At 34.0% G+C, this 20,098-nt stretch overlaps 1 protein-coding gene across 2 annotated transcripts in view; it reads right to left on the bottom strand.

Annotated features, from left to right (window-relative positions):
• The window catches only part of LOC108721758 (membralin), a 66,064-nt gene that overhangs the window by 4,916 nt on the left and 41,050 nt on the right, over positions 1 to 20,098 (bottom strand). The window contains exons 10-12 of one of the 2 annotated variants that reach the window (XM_018446494.1): positions 8,772 to 8,871; positions 3,480 to 3,852; positions 1,263 to 2,395 (exon numbers count right to left, since the gene is read on the bottom strand). In XM_018446494.1, the coding sequence (XP_018301996.1) occupies positions 2,217 to 2,395; positions 3,480 to 3,852; positions 8,772 to 8,871 (652 nt within the window). In that variant the 3' untranslated portion in view covers positions 1,263 to 2,216. Of the gene's footprint in view, positions 1 to 1,262; positions 2,396 to 3,479; positions 3,853 to 8,771; positions 8,872 to 20,098 lie in introns of those variants that run through there. The other variant, XM_018446495.1, reaches the window with a different exon arrangement.

Raw genomic sequence — 20,098 nt, 5'->3', positions numbered from 1 at the left:
CTCTCTCTCTCTCTCTCTCTCTCTCTCTCTCTCCATTCTATCGTGTTATCTTCGTATTCCACGCCACCTGTTTGATTCCCTCAAAGGGATACCAGTGTCTATTTGTCTATTTCGGTTTGTCCTCCCCCGCCAATCCCATCCACACGACTTGGACGGAATCCAACGCAGTTCTCCCAATCCACCGCGCATCCTCCGCCTTACGTTCCAAGTTGAACAATCAATTTCAATTTCGCAAGAATCGCTTTTAAATCTCGAATTTGCCGTGCTGTTCGAAGCGACGCGATAGCATAGGGATGAGGTGAGTTAAACGTCGAATCGATAATAAATCAAGACGAAACATAGAATAAGATCTCTGCATTTATTTATAATCTAATAATAACAGCAGTAATAGTAGCACAATAGGGATCATAATAACAATATTATTTGATAATATATACAACCAAAAAATATATATACGATATGTAAATAATGGAAAAAAATATTTTACAGAAGCGCTCGTCTACAAATGTAACTCGAAAAACAACAAAAAGCAATTGGAGATTTTACAGTCGATAGTATTCTTAAATGATCTTCTCTTCGAATTTCCTTGTATCTGTCTTAACTGAGCACATTTGTACAATTCTGCGCAATTGTTTTTTTTTTCTCTTCATTATTGTTATTCATCAAAATATCACTTAGCTCAGAATATCATTTATTAATACGCTAATATGCCAAGATCAATAAATTACATCAACAGTACGCGATAAATATATACGCATCATTTGTTACTAACATCGATCTCCAATGTGTGTGCTAGTTTATCTTACTTTTTTTGTATGAATTGTTTCAATATTCTATACATGTCACAGTCCATATAATAGAAAACATACCACTTCACTTGCCAATGATATTATATGGAATATATATCACTAAATGTCATACAAATCTCCGAAACGGACAAATTATATTGTAATAGCGTAAACTTACACTATAACGATTATTATTAATCTTAAGTAACAACGCATCAAGGTGGAGAATACGTCATCGGCGATTCCGTCAAAAATTGTTTTTTTCCGATTTATATATTTTCTTCTCTTCCCATTTTTTTTATCGTTATAATAATTCGCAACGTTTTATCATTCCAGCAGGTGACAATTGCAACTTAACTAATTAAACTAATTAAATCTGCGTAAAATTAATAATTGGTTAATTATAAAATAGTGAGTTAGAAATGCCCGTGAAATGAGCAAAATATTCGAAAAAGATTCGATCCTAAACACGCTATAAAATATACTATGGATAAAGAAAAATAAAGGTATATGAAAGATATATTATCGATTCTATTTAGTAACTCGCTATGTCCTCATATACAGCATTGTCATCAAAATGACTTGCTATTGAGCGCGAGATTACGAGCCACGCATGAATTTATATCAAGGAAATTCTTACGCAGCCAAACAGTTTTTTTTTTACATCATTACACGAGTATTCAGTAATTTCAAAATATTCGTCTTGGTCAAAATTCGACTGCATGTTTATTCCATTATCTCTTAAGCCATAGTCTAATCGAGCAAATGTAATCGAGCATCAAAAAATATTATTGAGAAAAAGAGAAAACGCTGCAATCGATCGCGTGATAATCATCTACGAATTTATTTATTTTAGTTATGTCGGTTGATCGAACATTATTGATGTATAATTAATACATTTATCATAATATAAACCGAAGAAATAGTCTCATCCTCTCTAACAACCCTTTGTTCAATACAAAAATTTACTCGTGAGTATACTTGCTACCTACGATCTCATTTCTCTATTCCGGTAGATCATAGTACATGTGTGGAATGAACGAAAAAAGAAATGAAAGAATATTCAGAGGCATCCTAATTGTTGCACTTAGAAATTGCAATCTTAGCGGTTTCGCCGACAGGTGTTTCTCTAACATTTTCAAAAGACGAAGAGTGCAGAGGGTCTGATCTCGAAGCGTGATACCTATGACATTTTCAAAGAATCGGTTTATAACTTCATTCTCATTTTATTGAAATTAAACATCGAAACGTCGAACACGTGTTAACTTATGCATTCTCATACATAGAGAGACCATACTGCTTTATAGTTAAGTTCTGTGACAAAATAATTGCGCCGATTTCCTGTGAAAAGAAATTTTCAACGGAAGCAGTCATACGAAAATGATACACTCTGTGCTCTGACTGCCACGCAGTTGTCATAGTCAAAGTCTAATGTTCTTTTTTGTCTTCGACAGACGCTTCCTTCGCCACCTCAGCAGACTCAATGACCTCGAAGCCTTCGGAGGAGGAAGTATCGGTGAGCGAACTCGTAGCTCTGGACGCTGAGGGAACCGCTTCCGTCTTTGCAACGGAAGTCGATGTGGCGGACACTGTTGTGTCCTCCGACACTGCGATTTAACGCAAGATTGTTCTTTATTATATATCAAATGCCATGAAGAAATATATTTATATCAAAGATGGTAACAAATATCCGTAATAAAAGTTAAACGGTCGATACAGTATAAATGTGATGCAGCGCGCAACTGTAAGTCAAACCACAGTTATAAATAAACTGGTTTCCGACATAACGCTCGCGCGCGTGTTAAAACGATTATCGATTATCCGAGCCACGAACGTGAAACGAGAGGTGAAATTAAAAGCCCAGAAAAATAATCAGTGCTAGTTGGATCGTCGAATTGAAACACGATAGCGCGGTATCGCGTGCCAAACTATGTAGGCGCTCCAAAGCGACGAGTGTCAGTGACACAGGATCTACAAAGTGCTCACTCAAAACTCTAAACCGATGAAACGCACGCGTTTCACGAACCGGCATACGGAATGCGTAATCACGGAATTATTGACGATTACAATAGGTTATATGATATCTCAAAAATTACTCAAATATATTTCTCTGATATCAGGTTAAATCCCCAAGAATCATTTTTCTATCGGCCTGTCATTTGAGCTATTATGTTATGTATACAACTTTTCTCGTCATTCCTAATAACGTATAAATCCTAATATGCTTCATAAAATTAAACTCGCTCGTGCAAGTGCAAGCGTTATAGAGAGAAAAGTTTTTTCCTATTGTTGTATAAAAGTTGAAATAGGTATATATGTACATATAATTAAATGTACAATTAATGTATTTTAATTTGCTCCTCTACACAAATTTACAGAAACAGTATGTTGGGTATCGAAATTCGATTAAATATACAATATCCAATGATACGTTTAATTCTTTTAAAACGCTAGGAAATTAAATTTTACTTAATCCATTCACAATTTCTTTTCAAATAAAAAATAAATATATATATATATAAGGAAAACAACTTCTAGAAATATAAATTTAGCTTACAACTATATTAAAAAATTGCCACTAATTAAATTTAAATCAAATTTTTTAATCACATTTTTTTAGTATCATTTCGTAGCCGGTGGTTCAATGAAAAATAATGCCAACAGATAAAAATATTAAAATCGACGACGTACCTCGAACAGAATCATCTCGACGATCGGCCGTCGTTGCCATGGATGTTTGTTGTGCATTCGTATCCACATTCGTATGTTGTGCCTCTATATTGCTAGGTTCTAAATCGAGCTGAGAAAGCTCGGTAATATAATTTTGCTGTGTCTGTTCCGTCGTAGGTGTCGACGGATTCGGACTCGACGAAGGTGAAGGTGCCGCTGACGGTGACGATGACGACGACGGCGACGATCCTGGACCCGGGGTAGTTGGAGCCGTGTTGGGCGTCGCTGGTTGAGGTTGAGGCTGAATATGATTACGAAATAGCAATTGTTGAAGCTGCGCCTGTTGCAGAATCACTGGTAGCTCATAGTGATGAAAGAAATATAACATTGAGTGCTGAAACAATAAATAAAAAAACAATATTTGTATAATACACATAAGAGTTTTGTCCTTTGTATGTCGCCGCAAGAATTCGCCATTCCTCGCGCGTCTATGTCGGACACTGTTGGAGAAACAAAAAACAAGAATTCATCTCGCGAGATATATGTATCTCGCGGCACACGTGGATCTATACACTCGTTCGTTCGGTGTATGTGAGCCGCTCGCGCCTAGCAAATTTATATGGAAATTCGCCAAATTCGTTCTATATCAGCGCTCTCTTTCTCCGCAATCGCTTCGAACCTTGTCTCTACCGATCCGTATTGATCGTAACGATCGCAATAACGCAGCTTCACGCATATGCCGTAGAATCAAATTCTCTATTCCTAAAAATAGTCTATTGCTTCATTAGATAGTTTAAGGACGTCTCTTGATTAAACAGAGCGACGTACCTCGTGCAATTGGAATTGAGATGTAACAAAGTGTACCAATGAAAAATGTATTTATTTTGATGCTTTCTCTTTTCAAGATTGAAAAATCTAACATGAACAAATAATGTGTATGTTGGAGAGCGAAGGTGACGAGTGGATGAGCGAGAAGAAAAATCCTGGATATGGAAAATAGATATCTCGGGGTCTGGGCACCTGTCAACGACGCGGAGGAAATGGTATTCTCGGTGATTCGTCGGCTAGAGCGGAACGATTCCGCACTGTTTGAGAAAAAGAAGACTGATAGAAAGATTGGTGAAGAGCGGGAGTGGATCTCAAGGTGGATAGGAAAGAATGACGGAGAGTGGAATATAGGAGGGATTGCGGGAACGAGAGCGGGATCCGAGTATATCAAGTTTTCGTTTGGCGGATAATCAACGCCAATGACATCGATATCGAATCGGCGTATAATCACGCCGCCGGGTTAATCGGCTGAACTCTGACCTACAGCAACAGCCGACGAGAGCTTTGCCATCCGGGAATCAAAACGATTCTCGGCCGACGTGCCCCCGGGCTTTTCGAATTTTGCCGCTGCGCGGTATTCGTGAACTCGTTCCCAGGAAATAATTGTCGCTCGTTAAGCCATCGATCATATTAACGAACCCGTAATCCGCCTGTCGAGCAAAGACTGTCATCATCGACGTAATGGCTTAAGTCGCACTCTACTTGTAAAGCATATTCGATTATGTTCTCAAATGTGCCGATATATTATTTTATCTATGCGTTTATAAGAGAAATTGCTATGTCACATATAATACATATATTCGATAACCATGATAACACATTTTTTTATCATGAAACAAAAAAAACTGAATCAAATTATACTATGTTATAATGATCGTATATAATAATAAGAACAAACAATGCTCTTATTGTAATAATAACATTAAACATTAATCTTAAATTTTAAGAGATATAATCTGAAATATCCGAAATATATTATGGATTATATTTTGAAATAACTATTAATTTATTTTATACACAGTTAGAAAAAATGTGTTGAATTTAACATAAATCGCATATCCCAAATGGTCCACTCAAATTTTTGAGTTAATTTTACACAAGATGAATATGTTAGAAGGTAACACAAATATTATGTAAGAGAATAAATACAAAGAAAGATAACATCGACACAGTTTACAAGCATACTGTGGGAACAATTTTTTTTCAGAAAATTTACATTTATGATATGTTAAATTAACACATATTGCATTTATTTGTCTTAGAATTTACGTTTTAAAGCACATTATTTTTATGTTACTTGTTCACTTACTCATAAATTTTGTCATTTTGACACTAAGAAACATTGAATATCAATTTCACAAAAAACCTTTAAATAACATAATCACACTATGTTAAATTAACATTCGAATATGTTAAAAAATTCAACACAAACTGTTAACACAAACGTGAGTGGACCGTTTTCAACACAAATACACAAATTTTTTTACTGTAGCAATATAATAAGAATTGCAATTTTTCGTACAATACACTTCACATTTAGAATGTATACTAATTTCATCCGAAATTATTCCGCCTCGATAAGTCTTCTTTAAAATAGACTATAATTCTAAAAATGATCGTGTAATAAATGTGTTCAACAATTGAATGGCGAATACGACATAATAATGTAATCTTTTTCCCCAGCGCGTAATGATGCAGCATCGTGATGCATTTACACCTTTTATCGAGTGAATTAACCACTCCATTAAACTTTAATGGTATTCAGTTTTTACGCATGAAATGTACACAGTACATATCGAATGTAGTTATTAACGTAGCGGCTATCTATCGTAACGCCGTTATAATAATACCTGTTAATACGGCCATCGCGATCATCTAATTATAAGTTATTGCGTTATCAAAGTACGCTCTCCAATCAGATTACCCACCGTATTATTGGCATAGCAGGCAAATTTGTTTCTAAAATTCCAGCGGCTTATAGCAAATGTTCTATTACGATCGATCGTTTATTGTAACTCGATAGATACTTCACTTAAATGTAGAGAGAAACGTATATAATTATAACTAATAACTACGTCAAATTACGCAAAATGCAAAGAACAAAAAATCTGCACTATATAAATTTTGTCACGAATGTGATACAATGTAATACGATACTGACAATAAACGAAAGTAATAATAATTTTATGCTCGCCCATAGAAAACAATAGTAGTATGATTAATAAAATAATCACAAAATTGCAAATCAGAAAAAATTTAAGGTCAAGCGTATATATTTCCTAATGGGATACAGCCAATGAAAAATGACAATACCTCACTAACGATTACTTAAAACGGACTACGTTCTTAATGGAAGAAACGGGACACGCCCTTCTCGATGAGAGAACGAGATTCCCGCATTAAAGTATCCTTATGCGTATTTGTATATAGGAACCAAGAAGCCGCATTAAATTATTTCTATCGATCGAGCTGTCAAGAGCATTGTCCCGGTTGCGTTTACGTAACTTAAGTTTGAGCGATAGCGGCTTTAGGCTATCCAGCCAAGCGACCACGGCCATGGCACGGCTCGTTCTTCGTCCTGCTACGGTTGCTGTCAATCGCAGGACTCTCAACGGTAGCCGACAAGATCGCATGCAAAATATTACGCTCCCATTTTCCCTCATCTATTTCGACGCGATTCTTAAAGGCGCAAGTGCAAACTCGCGTCACAAACCTGACCCTCACATTCTATTCTTTATACGGGCTCGGCATACATATAATTACAATAATCGATAACCAAAAGATAGTTCCATATATTATACATACACAATTGTTGTATATTACGTAATTTTATAATAAATGCTGCGATATAATCGTATTAAATGAACGTTATTCAGTCTTGAGGAATTAAATATAAAGATATATATTTTTAAATAAACAGCATATTTTTTCAATTATTTCAACGTTTCTTTTATAAAATTTCAGAGTATATGTTTTGATACAGTAAAGTTTTATGTTTTTAATATTAATTAACACTATATGGAAACAATGAAAAAGATTAATGTTGTAGGCGTACGTTTATTTTATGGAAATCACATGGATAATAAATATAATCTATGTCTACAGCATTCTTTCTTTAATATTTCAATTCAAATGTGATTTATACTAGAAAGTACAGCAATATAAAATTTCACTTTTCTTATGTTGATAGATTTTAATTTATTCTTACTTCCCAATACTTAGTTGTTTTGAATAAATTATTCAAAGGCAAACAGAGCGTTTATTAATGATCGTTTATCGATCTAAAAATCAAATATCATTTAATTAACAATATTCTATGTTACATGTAAAATGCTTATATCCCGAAAGAATTGATAAAAGTATATATCTACACAGTAAAAAAATTTTGTATCAAATTTAACACATTTCACATGTACCAAACGGTCCACCCAAATTTTTGTGTTAATTTAACATAAGATGAATATATTAAAAAGTAACACAAATATTATGTAAAATATTGTAAAAAATTAACACAAGAAGCGTAATACTTTAATTTAAAAACAAATTTTATGTTAAATTGACACATTTATAATGTTAAATTTAACTCAAATTTTAAATGCTATTTTTACATTTTTAGTTTAGACGATACCTCTATGATATTTAACATACGTAATATACAGATTTAACAGATATTTACTGTTACAAAGAGAAAATAACACTAAATTTTGTATCTTTTTACACATAAAATATGTAACTAATTGTGCAGAAAATATTTCTTCGGTAAAATTAACATTTATAATATATTAAATAAACATACACATTTTATTCATTTATTCTTAGAATTTATGTTTTAAAACTACACTATTTTTATGTTATTTGTTTACTTACCTATAAATTGTGTTATTTTAACACTGTGAAATGTTAAATTTTAATTATATAATCATAAAATATTCAAATAACACACAATCATATTATGTTAAATTAAAACTCGGATGTTAAAAATTCAATATAAAAATTTTAACAAGGATTCGTTTTAACATAAGTACAAAATGTTTTTTACTGTGTACGATACAATTTTTAAACAGCTCAATTGTTGAAGGATTTTTTTCTTTGCTAAGTTCTTAGGCCAACTATATCGACTAAAATTCACAAGTAGGTCACGGAATATTCGTGATCAATGTCCGTTTCAACGTAAAAGAGCAATTTTTCTTAAGAAAACTTTTCTATTCCCGTAGAAGTTTTTTTATCGCGAAGACGATTATTTCACGATCCGACGGCGCGCCACTTTAATCCCAAAATACACCGCATAAATACTTGTGCCTTACCAAGTACTTATATTCGCATACTTTCATCAAACAATTTATTCCTGACCGCATTCTTCGTTGATCATACTTTACGCGATCGTATCGAGATACATCTTTCAAACTTAGATAAAGATTTAAAATCAATGGATCTTATATTTATTTCTCATTCTCGAGCGTAATGAAATGAACAAAATATACTCACCTGTATAAAGAGCCAAGATGTGACTAGCGCCAAACTGCTGTATTGTCCGTTGAATCGATAATGATACGCGTAGAAAGAGAAGTGATACAAGTAGAAAAATCTGAAACAAAAACCACACGTACGGCTTAGACGCCAAAAAATATCAAAAATAAGGAAAGTGCCCGTTACGAAATTAGTAGATAATAAAATATGAGCTTTCATAATATTGTTGAGACAAATGATAATCGTTGTTGTGAATTAATGCACATCACAACAATACAAATAAATAGCGAATTAAAGCGCCGCAACACATAAAATTACGAAATGCAGCGAGATTTATCCGTCAATGTGTACGCAATAATCACTAAAATCCGTAACAACATCAAGCCACTTAACAGGTTACATAACGTAACGATATACATGGCACGTTCCCACCCCGTGGCAACAATATGGACGAACTATCGATCAGATCGTATCGAGTTTCAGCCTATTGAAATATCGAGGGTGACGCGTTGCGCGGCTAGCGGCTATGCGCTGTTATTACGTCCGAAAAAAATATCGTAGGTAACGCAATATACGTTATCGAACTATAGTGACACGCACAATTCTCACAAAAAGTAAGGTAAAAAGTATCGAATACGGTAAATAATTTTTTGATCGGTATACGAGCAGGAGAATGCCTAATTTTTTTTAAGTAGTTGATACACGTTTTCCTTAATCATTTTTTTTAACCCTTCATGGTCACACTGAGTCAAAATAACCCGAGTATTTTGTGAAAAATTTAATCCTCAACTACATGTCTCGTTTTAGAATCTTTATTTACATGTCTGGGTCCAAGTCACCAACGGCGTTTTTGATTGGCTCTATAATTATCACAAATCTCAATGGAAAATATATTTTTTTTTTTTAATGTGAAATGCTAGAATGTATAGAATCGAAACATCAAAATATAAAAAGATTTTGATAATAATTGAAAAAGTAATGCCAAAAAATATTAAAGAACAATTTGTGAAAAGAGCGCAATAATCAAGTTTTTTTTCAAAAAATCATATCTTTATAATAAAAAAGGGTACGGATAAAAATAAGTAATGTTTTGAAAAGAGGAAAACGTGAACTTTAAGAAAAAAAAAATACATTATATTGATTCATTTCAAAAAGTATTATTTGCGCGACTGAAGTGAGCATTTTTATATTATACATGCTCGGAAAAAGAATAGTGGAGGTATGTCGGTTATTTTCTTCTTTAAAAAAGAAAAAAATGCAATGAAAATATTTTATATTAAATATATAATGATGTCGACACTATTTACTTACGATTTTATAACTCCGAGAAAATAGAGCGATCGTTTCACCAAGATGCCTCTTTTGCAAAAATGCTTTTTTAACAATAAATATATGTTTCAATTATAAGAAGACAACATATATACTTGAATACAGCACTAATAAAGAGGCACTTACTAAAAACGAATTTTCAAAAATCGGACGAATTTACATTTGACGGGTCCAAGTCATCCAAGCAAACTTTTATTGCATCACAATTATAGCATCAAGACAACAACGAAACAATTGCATCATGGCGCTCGATAGAGAAAGGATCCAAGTTTTTTTACCCCCTTACTTCAACTCTGCAATATTAACCGTACAAAAATAGCCCACTAAAATTTTCACCCGGATCCAAATGACCTACTCATGTGTTGAGAGTTAATTTTAACACTAAAAAAATTGTAAACATATATTAGAATTTAGCGTGAAAGACGATGTATATGTAACTTTCACACTAAATTCTAATACATGTTGACGATTTTTTTTTAATGTTAAAATTAAATTTTTCACAAAAACGCCACTGTTCCATTTTCTTAAAGGATGAAATTATATATACTGTATTTTTTTTAAATCATTACAACTAATACTGTCGATTTGGTAACACTTTAAAGATGGGTCGGGTCATTTTAACCCAGAGTACCCATCATGTGACTTTTTAGAAGTGTTAATTGACCATGAAGGCTTAATCAATTTGTTTACCAAATTTATAGATAAAATAAGGCTGATATTTGTGAACTTTTTACAGAATTTATAATTAATAAACAATATAATTAAATGTATTTAAACTCGTAAACTTGTCAATCTCAGTTTTTTACGACTTTTATAAAAATCATAAAACCGCACTCTCATCACGTCAAAAATTAATTCACTTTGTTTCTATGATAAATAAAAAGCCAAAATATTGATCTCTTAAGCTTCCTTTCTACGCTATTTTCATTTTTCAAATATGAAGCGAAAAAAAAACGTTTTCTTCGTAATCATCACTTTATATTACTCACCAAATTCACCTGATTATTAAATCTAATTATGACCATTTATTTCAAATTATTTCAAAAATTTAAAATGATAGAATTAAACTAAAAAATTCCTAGCTTTATAATGATTAAAATTATATATATACAAGAATAAAATATTTTTTCTATATTTTAGATAATTATTAAAAAAAGCACGAGCATTTATTTTTCATTGCAGTTCTTTTCTGATGAACGATGTTTGGGTGATGAAGGGAGGGGTTGTAATCAAGTGATTTTTACGAGGAGCTGTTACGGGGTCGCCAATATTTACGGATCAGGGTGAGGTTGAGGCAACGCCACCCTTAACCGAAGAAAGAAAAGCGATCAGCAGGGGTGTGGTGAAGATAGAAAAAGAAGACCAGGTTTGTAGGTATATTCCTTCGACGAGTACGGCGACTAATTTCCTAGAGTATATGACGGACTTTTAGCGTCTCAATCAACTCATATATTGGATATATTATTATATCATAAATTATTATTATTATTATTATTATATCTCTATTGAATAATGTATTTTATACTTGATAAAACATTTTCGCGATAAAAATATATATTATTTTATCAGAGAAATTATAATAAAAGTAATAATATATATATATATACAAACATATAATAATAAATGATTGTAAGTTAAATTAAATTTATAATAAGCTCCTAACACATACAAAAGTTCCTAATAACGTTATAAGAAAAATAAGAAAAAATAAACAAATAACAGCAATAATAAAAGAAGATGTACAAAACAATAATTGAAGGGCGGAATAACTAATTTAAAAAATCTTGATTTTGATAAAAATTACAATAACTTGCTTACTTTTTTATTATACAACAAATAGGAACAGTATTAAATGTATATTTATATGATGTCTTTGAGAAGTTATATGTTATAATATTTCTCTATTATAATCAATATTTAAAAAGTTATTTGCAATTTAAAAAATGCACTTAGTCCCTTTTTTCGAATATTGATCATAATATTGTAAGAATCGACAAAAAGAAAAAACTAAGAATTGCAGAAATGTTTTTTATTTTCACATTCTTCTAGAAGAAATACAAAATGAAATACATTATACTTTTACTTGTTACAAAATAAATTGAAATAATGTTCAATCATCATCTGATGAGTTTTCGTAAGATTTTTTAACATAAATATGTTGTAATGAAAACACATTATATTGTCGTACCATTTTCGTTTAATTTCTGGTAAAAATCTCATTAATGATTTTAAATCATTTATGTCCTTTTTTTTCATAGATTATATCATTTTCACCACCACAGAATATTCGAAACACGTTCATATTTAATTAATATAAGCGACATCAATTCCTTGTTTATTTGCACTAATCTCCGGAAAAAGGGGCTAAGTAGAATTGTGCTTTTATTCTGCCAATCCCTTCAATTAAAAAGGCAATTATATGCAGCATGCTATAACATGAAATACGGAAAAAGAGCTAGAATGCATACATTCATAAAGATCAATCATAATACACCGCGCACTTAGAAATTTACAATTTCTATTCCAAAGTTACGATAAAATTTAAAATCATTGGTTTTTAAACAATACGTATCATATGCATTTGTGAATCCGAAATCTTATGATGTGTAAATTTATGTACGACGAACGTTGGTTCGTAAACGTTTGCACGTTTTGCATTACGTTTTACGACGCTACCAGTCGTAAAGCGCAGTTTAGGTGGCCGATGCATCCCATTTTCGTTTGCGACACAATCCAGGACAAACATCCAATAAACCCAATTATGTTTTGTCACAATCAGAAATGATCAACAAAATATGGCTTTCTAATTTAATATAAACTGTTGTTAAAAACATCTAAGTAAAATATTCGTTGTATTGGATGTAATGTATAGATAGAAATTATAGCTATATTTTTACATTAATACAGTAAAATATTCTATCAGGCAGTTTTCATCTATTCTCAATAATAACAACCTAATTTATTAAAACCTATAATTTTCATACGATACATAAAAATTATCCGAAATATGATCATAAATCATCTGATAGATGTGGCGTGTTTGCATAAGAGAGAAAGATGATTTTAATATCCGAAATGTCCAAAAGAATCGCAGTGAAATAAAAGGTGAAACGAACGAAGGTTGGTAGAGGGATGAGAAAGAATGCGCCACCGAAATCCCACGTTACGTATTCTGGGGACATAAGCTCTAAAGTGTCCTACGCTCAGGGAACCGCAACCATCCGACGACGATTCATACGTCTTTACTGGAAAAAGGGGTGGGCAAAGAAGGAGCTGGAGACTCTCCAAACGCATTCTGAATTCATTGAATAGTGCTACCCTACCGAAGAATGGCAGGGTTACTTTCGGACTTCAAACGTACTCAGAACAAATCCCAAGTCGTCTAGTGCAGCCGACAAACTTTTCGTACTACGAAATGCCCACACATACACATATACAAATCATTTTATTAATGTCAGAAATATTATTATCTAGAACGCGATAGTAACTATCATTTTATTACAATATGATTAATCAAGTTAAAGCTTATTTTATAATTGTGTAAACGTAGTTGTAAGTGATTGTAGTTGTAAAAATTCATCAATTACAGCCGAATACGAGAAAAATATTCGACTGTACCTTGGCCACATTATTATGACCACTGTTGAATTTTACGATATTTTTATGATAAGTTGGCAAATTTTTATAAAAAGTGGTAGAAAGATTTGTATTTCATGTGGCAATACTGTTTTTTAAATTACTGTGCATGCAACTCTAACATAGATCGCCATTTTGATACGTGTCAACTGTTTAACCACGCCGCAGTTACATATAACCTCTATTTAGAACATTTTGTCTCGTGACGTAAATTGTTAATATTAATAAAATATAACGGTAAGTAAGATATATAAATTGTCGTTAGACATGTTAATAAAGCATAAATAAATAAGTTAAACATAACTTAAATAATAACTTATTTATTTATGCTTTATTAACATGTCTAACAACAATTTATATTTATTTTGCATGTTTTGTTTGCTGTATTTTATAATAAAATATAATTGATTTAACACTGCCAAGTTGTAATTAATTGATTAGACATAAAATTGTTCAATAAATTCATCATAATATATATTTAAAATTTAACCAAATAGAAGAGTGCAAAAAGATAAGGTGGTCATAATAATATGGCCAGGAACTGTAATTGGTCAATTCTTACAACTACGCTTACGCAATTATAGAACAAGCTTAAGGATCGCAAAAACCGCTTTATCAATTAATTGTATTTGCTGTAATTATGTATTAACGCTTTCCTTACTATATTTTGCTAAAAATTAGAATTCTCACTGTCAAACATTTTTAAGAAATGTCTATCGCGCACATATAAAAATATATACGCATTTAAGAAAGGTGAACACATCTTGATAATAAATTATATTTTCAAACGTTTAATACATCAAAAAACATTTTGCATCTATTTCTTTGCCAAAGAAAAAGATCTAACATAACAGATGTTGATGTGGAAGAAGAAACAGTTATCCCCGAAAATTCATGTCATCGCTCGGAATGGTTATGAATTTATGAGATATAATCTTTTACGTCGCAGATCGTACAAAAGAATATTCACCAGGGCATACTTTGTCTTAGCCTCGCCTTTGGTCTGATGCAGTTCGTAACAATCAGTTTCGGCATACATATGACAGATTTACAATACGAAGGATACAAAAGACAGTACCAAAAGAATCATAAAAAATAAATCCAATAAATATATTACGTTTCAAGAAACAGCATTCTTATTGAAAAAAGAATTAATAAGCCGTATAATACTAATTATATAACAAGATAAAGATTAAAATAAAGTACTCCAATCATAATTACAGTAATACTGATAAACAAATAATAAGACCAACATATTTGCGAAATCATTCTCTTATTCAAATTCTAATAAAAACTCCATTTGTAACAATATAAAAAAAATTCTTTTAAGGCACATTCTAAAACTATTTTTGCCCTGTACGAAGTTATCAGATTAATATTATCATCTTTAACACACAGATTGTTTTAATAAAAAATAATTAATTATATCTGGTTAACAGATGGCGCATCCGGATATGAGAGTAAAACTGTATGCTTGTCTAAGAAATTGTTTGTGTTTTCGTTCGAAAAATAGTATCTTTCGAAAATCGCTTACTTTCACACAAGTGAATGAACGAGGAAGAGCGAAACGAAAGGAAAAAAAAAAGAGTAAAAAGATCCCGCGGCGATGTTCCAACGAACAGAAGAGGGTCGCGCTTTAACGGCGGTGGCACAGGGTGGAAACAGGAAGACGGAGAGGGTGTAGCAGTCTCCATAACTGTACGGTCCACTCGGCTAACGTAAGTATATTGTCAATCAATCCATGGTATAAAAGCAATCTGAGCTTCGGACGACGGGGTGGCGGGTTCCCGCGGGGCGTAGAGCCGAAGGACTAAGGTGAAGCGATGGGAAGAGAGGTGAGTACAAACAATCCCCCACGCGTTTCGAAGAAAAGGAGAGAAGATGAGAAGGGGATGAAAGAAGGAAAGAAGAAAGGAAGGAAGGAAGGAAAGGAAGAGGGAAGGAGGGAAGGAAGGAAGGAAGCAAGGAAGGAAGGAAGGAAGGAAAGAAGGAAGAGAAAGGAAGAAGTCCTTTCCTCTGGCCACTCCAAAGACCCTATCCAACAAGTAGGATGAAACGAAACTCGCGGCCCCAGTATCAGTCTCAGACACATACACACATGAGTGTGTGTGTGTATATATATGTATACAGGATGTCTCAGAAGTTATGCGCCTTTTTAGACCATAAATAAATACATTAAATATTATACTATCATATAATGATTCACAATACAACAAACATTCACAATAAGTGTTAACAATTATAGAGCTAACAATTTCAAGCAATCTTTTGCCAAGAAAAATTACAATAAATTAAAAAAGGCTGAAAGAATTAGAGAATGAGTGATTCCTGAACATTATCCTGTATAATGTATAGGTTTACGTGAGTGCAAGCGAGTTTGTATGCATGTGTACGTGTGCGGTCAACCCGGCGTGACCGGGTGGATATGGCCGATAGTAGGATATATCCGAAGAAGCTGGTAGAGGATCCTAGCGTTCTCAAGGCGACGCGGTGTTCTGTTCACGGGAAAGTCCCGAGTGCTGAGAAAATATATCGGTCTAACCGCCAAGAGACGACGACAACAGCGACGACGACGACGACGACAACGACAACGGTAACGATAACGTCGCTGTCGTAAGATCGGATTGATAGATCCTTCGAAGAATCTTCCTAAAAGTAGAGGAATGCAAAATGATGATGTAAAAATACAAGAGATTTTTGGCAGCGTCTACTTTAAATGGGAATGCATAAAAAAAATGCTAAAATCCTTATTATACTAAACAATCTCATTAAAACATACACCAGTAATTTAATTGCATATAGTAACTTTTGAAAATCAAGTAAACGGGCTCGTTCCTATTTAAGAAAATCGCAAAGCGATACTGCCAGTCCTGTAAACGAATTTACAGTTTATCGATCCTCGAGTGTACACCAGGAAAACACCAGTAAATGAACATAGCCTTTATCTTGGTCAAGACAGCGGGGGTGGCCGTGCACCGGTAAATAAGGTTACGCCCCCATTGTGGTCCGATGGGAGACCGCCACGTCGCATCGGTCCCGTTGTGTCCCGGGATAGCAGGACTAGCGGAAAATGAAATAATATCGATGTAAACACACGGGATCGTACGGACGAACGCCAAAGAGGCTGTATGTAAATAGGTAAGAGAATTTACGGCTATAATACAGAAGAGGAGGAAGAAGAACGTTGAAGGATAAGGAAGACAGAGAAGGGAGGGTGAAAAGGAAACGTCGTGGGACACAACCATGTGGCGAATATCCCCAAGAACCGCAGATTGTCGATAACAAATCTGAATAATGTATTTACAAGATCCCATGTTTGGTCCTTCTCATGTCAAATCGACCAAAAGAAAATAACGGTCAAAGTAACGCGTTGGACAAGTTGAGTTTGCAGATACGAATATTTAGTTACGTGAGGATTATTTTACTTCATATTAAACCCATTCTACAATTGTGTAAGCATAGTTGTAAGTGGTTGTAGCTGTAAGCATTGACTAATCATAGTCGAATATTTTTCTCATATTTGACTGTGATTGGCTAATTCTTACAACTACAACACTGAAAAAAAGATTAGCTGCTGCAGCAAATTAGATGATAAAATATGGCATAGCATTTTTAATTGGTTGCAGCCAATTAAAAATGCTATGCCATATTTTACCATCTAATTTGCTGCAGCAGCCAATCTTTCTTTCAGTGAACCACTTATAACTACGCTTACGCAATTGTAGAATTAGGGTTTTACTCTCGACGAGTTCGTGCGTAGACAGCTACTGTTGAGAATAAAAAATTGTTGTGCATCCCGGATTACTTAGATCAAAAATCATGGGAGGCATTTCCACTCGACTCTCGGACGGCCGAGAACCCATCAAAATTCTAACGCGAAAGGGAGCTGTCTTAACGACACAGAGAACGCAGGCATACATTGTTTGGTTAGCATTGTCGCGGTATTCTCCCTCGCGTATCCACGCGGCATCGTACAACGTACGGTAATCCCGCACTTTGCGGAATAAGCAACGATTTTCGAGTCCTATTCTATATTATTGCGGCACGAAGAGAAGTGTGTGTATATAAGCAGCATAACGCGGCGGACGCGATGGGCTGCATTAAAGGACGGATAAACCTGCCAGGCGTACAATAACGCGCGCGTGGGCTTTGGAGATCCTTCTCTCAATGCCATTCTCGCTCTTCTTTTTCGTCCGCAGGTGGAATCGCATGATTAATGATCCTCAACGACGCCTTACTCGGCCGGCGCACTCGGAAGGGGATCATTTTATCACGCTCAGCGGATTTCATCGACCGGGAGTATGTATTTTCGCAATTCTCGCGTAGGAAGCATTCTCGGCTAGGAATTCAATCAGCAATTGTTAAAAGAGCGTGAATATACTCTACGATTAATACAAATACTAGTAGAAAATTCTATTTCTTAACATACAGTGTATATAGATAATATTAATCCTTAGTATATACGATTGAGTCATTCGTATCTTGCGCAATTCTTTTCTTTGAAATATAGTAGGAGCATCAAAAGTAAATCATAGTTAATAATATTTACATACAATTCTTTTAAATATATAACGACCCTGGTAGAAATTTCATGCATTTTTTGAGCAGTTACTAAATAGTTATACCAAACAGTTATAACTTCTGTCTAGTAACTGAGAAGGAAAGCTACTTGTAAATGTAAATGCATCTCTTGTAATAAGATTATCCCATTATCAAATTAGGCGTTAGAAATCTCGTGTAACGTCTCGACGTATGATCATCGGAGACGACCAGTTACATCCAAAACTTTCTCGAGATTATTTGCGATCGTTGACGGACCGTTTGCGTCCCCGCGGAGTGCGTTGATTACATGGGTATGAACTCGTGAGGCCAGTAAAGCAAATTTCGAAAGGTCATCGGAAGGTCGTGCCGATCCTGATAACTGAGCTGAATATCGTTAATATTTCATCTTATACTGGCGAGAAACTTGACGGAAATACGTCCGTATTAGCGATACCGATTTTCGTGTTTCCCCAGCGCCACGTGGACACGTGGCTCGTAACAACTCGTAACAACTCGTAACCCGCAAGCTCTATCTGCCACGTGAGTACTTGGCGAAATCTACATTTGTACCGCGTTCGCTTTGTCAGTTCTCCTTTTGAGAAATTCTCTACGATTAAACTATTAACTATGGAGTTAGATTAGAATACCTTTACCTGACTGCCCGCCTGAGGGGAATAACGAATATAGTTCCCTTTATGAGTTTCATTTCCTTTCAGTTAATGTATAAAATATAAAGGTAGTTGATAGATGAGATTATAGAATTTGTCGCGCCGATCTCTTCATGTACTTATCGTGTAATAAAAATGCAGAATAAATTAGCGTAGATCAGATGATATAAGCATTATAAGCTCAGTATGTTTAAAAAACGCACTAAACTCGGTGTATTAGATTTAATCTCTTTAAACTTTTCTACTGTTCGATTAACAAGAATGTATGGTTTTGTCACAAATTATAATTATATCGAGATAAATATATCGATAATATTGTTGTACAATACCGAGCTGTTTTACATAATTTTGCATAGCTTTAAATCGGAAAGACCACTCGAATTACCGATGAAAAATGTACAACAGTCGCTTTCCATCCGCGGGGAAATGAGTATTAATGTCGAAGCTTGACTGCGAATTGACCTCGCGTTTCGCTCGCATCGACTACGTCGCGACCGAATAAAGAGGGAATTGCTTATTTTCCTTCCACAGTGGCGGCGGAACGATAAAATGAGTCTTTTAGGTACCATAGTGGCCACTTTGCGGCGGTCGGCCACTATAGCTGAATTAGAGTTTAAGAGATCGCTGGCTATTGGCAGGCAGCAGCTCGTGTAAGCCACGAATGGTCTCATGTGTCCAACGAGCTCGCGCGTCTTTTTCAACTATCAAGAATATTTTGATGTTCAGGTTAGTTTTAGTTGAGAAATTCATTAAAAACATTTCCCAAAATAGAAACACCGAGAGAAAAATAAAAATACAAAAATTTATATTTTGTATTCTACCAGTCATCTACCATCATGTCGTCAGAGCTTTTACAATGAAATGATATCGATCAAGTTTCAGCAACGTTAAAAGAATACCTAACAGTCCCTTAGACATGGTGCGATATATTATTATATCCGCAGATATAGGCGTCGATCGCGCGCTTGTATCCAGATTGAAATGAAAAGAGTCGATCGACGGGTGGCCGATGGAATGACACGGGTGGTGCATTACCTCGCACCCTTGGAAGTTCTTTCTCTAAGGACTCCTATTGCGCACGAAATCGATATACTATTCCTCCAAAAAAAAAAAAGATCGTCTTTTACTTAAAATAGATCCTGCAAAGCTCATATATATATATATAATTAA

This window comes from Mycetomoellerius zeteki, unplaced genomic scaffold (genome assembly GCF_001594055.1).
Source record: "Mycetomoellerius zeteki isolate Tzet28-1 unplaced genomic scaffold, Tzet1.0 scaffold182, whole genome shotgun sequence".
NCBI lineage: Eukaryota > Metazoa > Arthropoda > Insecta > Hymenoptera > Formicidae > Mycetomoellerius > Mycetomoellerius zeteki.
Note: the sequence above shows the minus strand (reverse complement) of the source record. Positions and strands in the feature narration are given on the sequence as shown.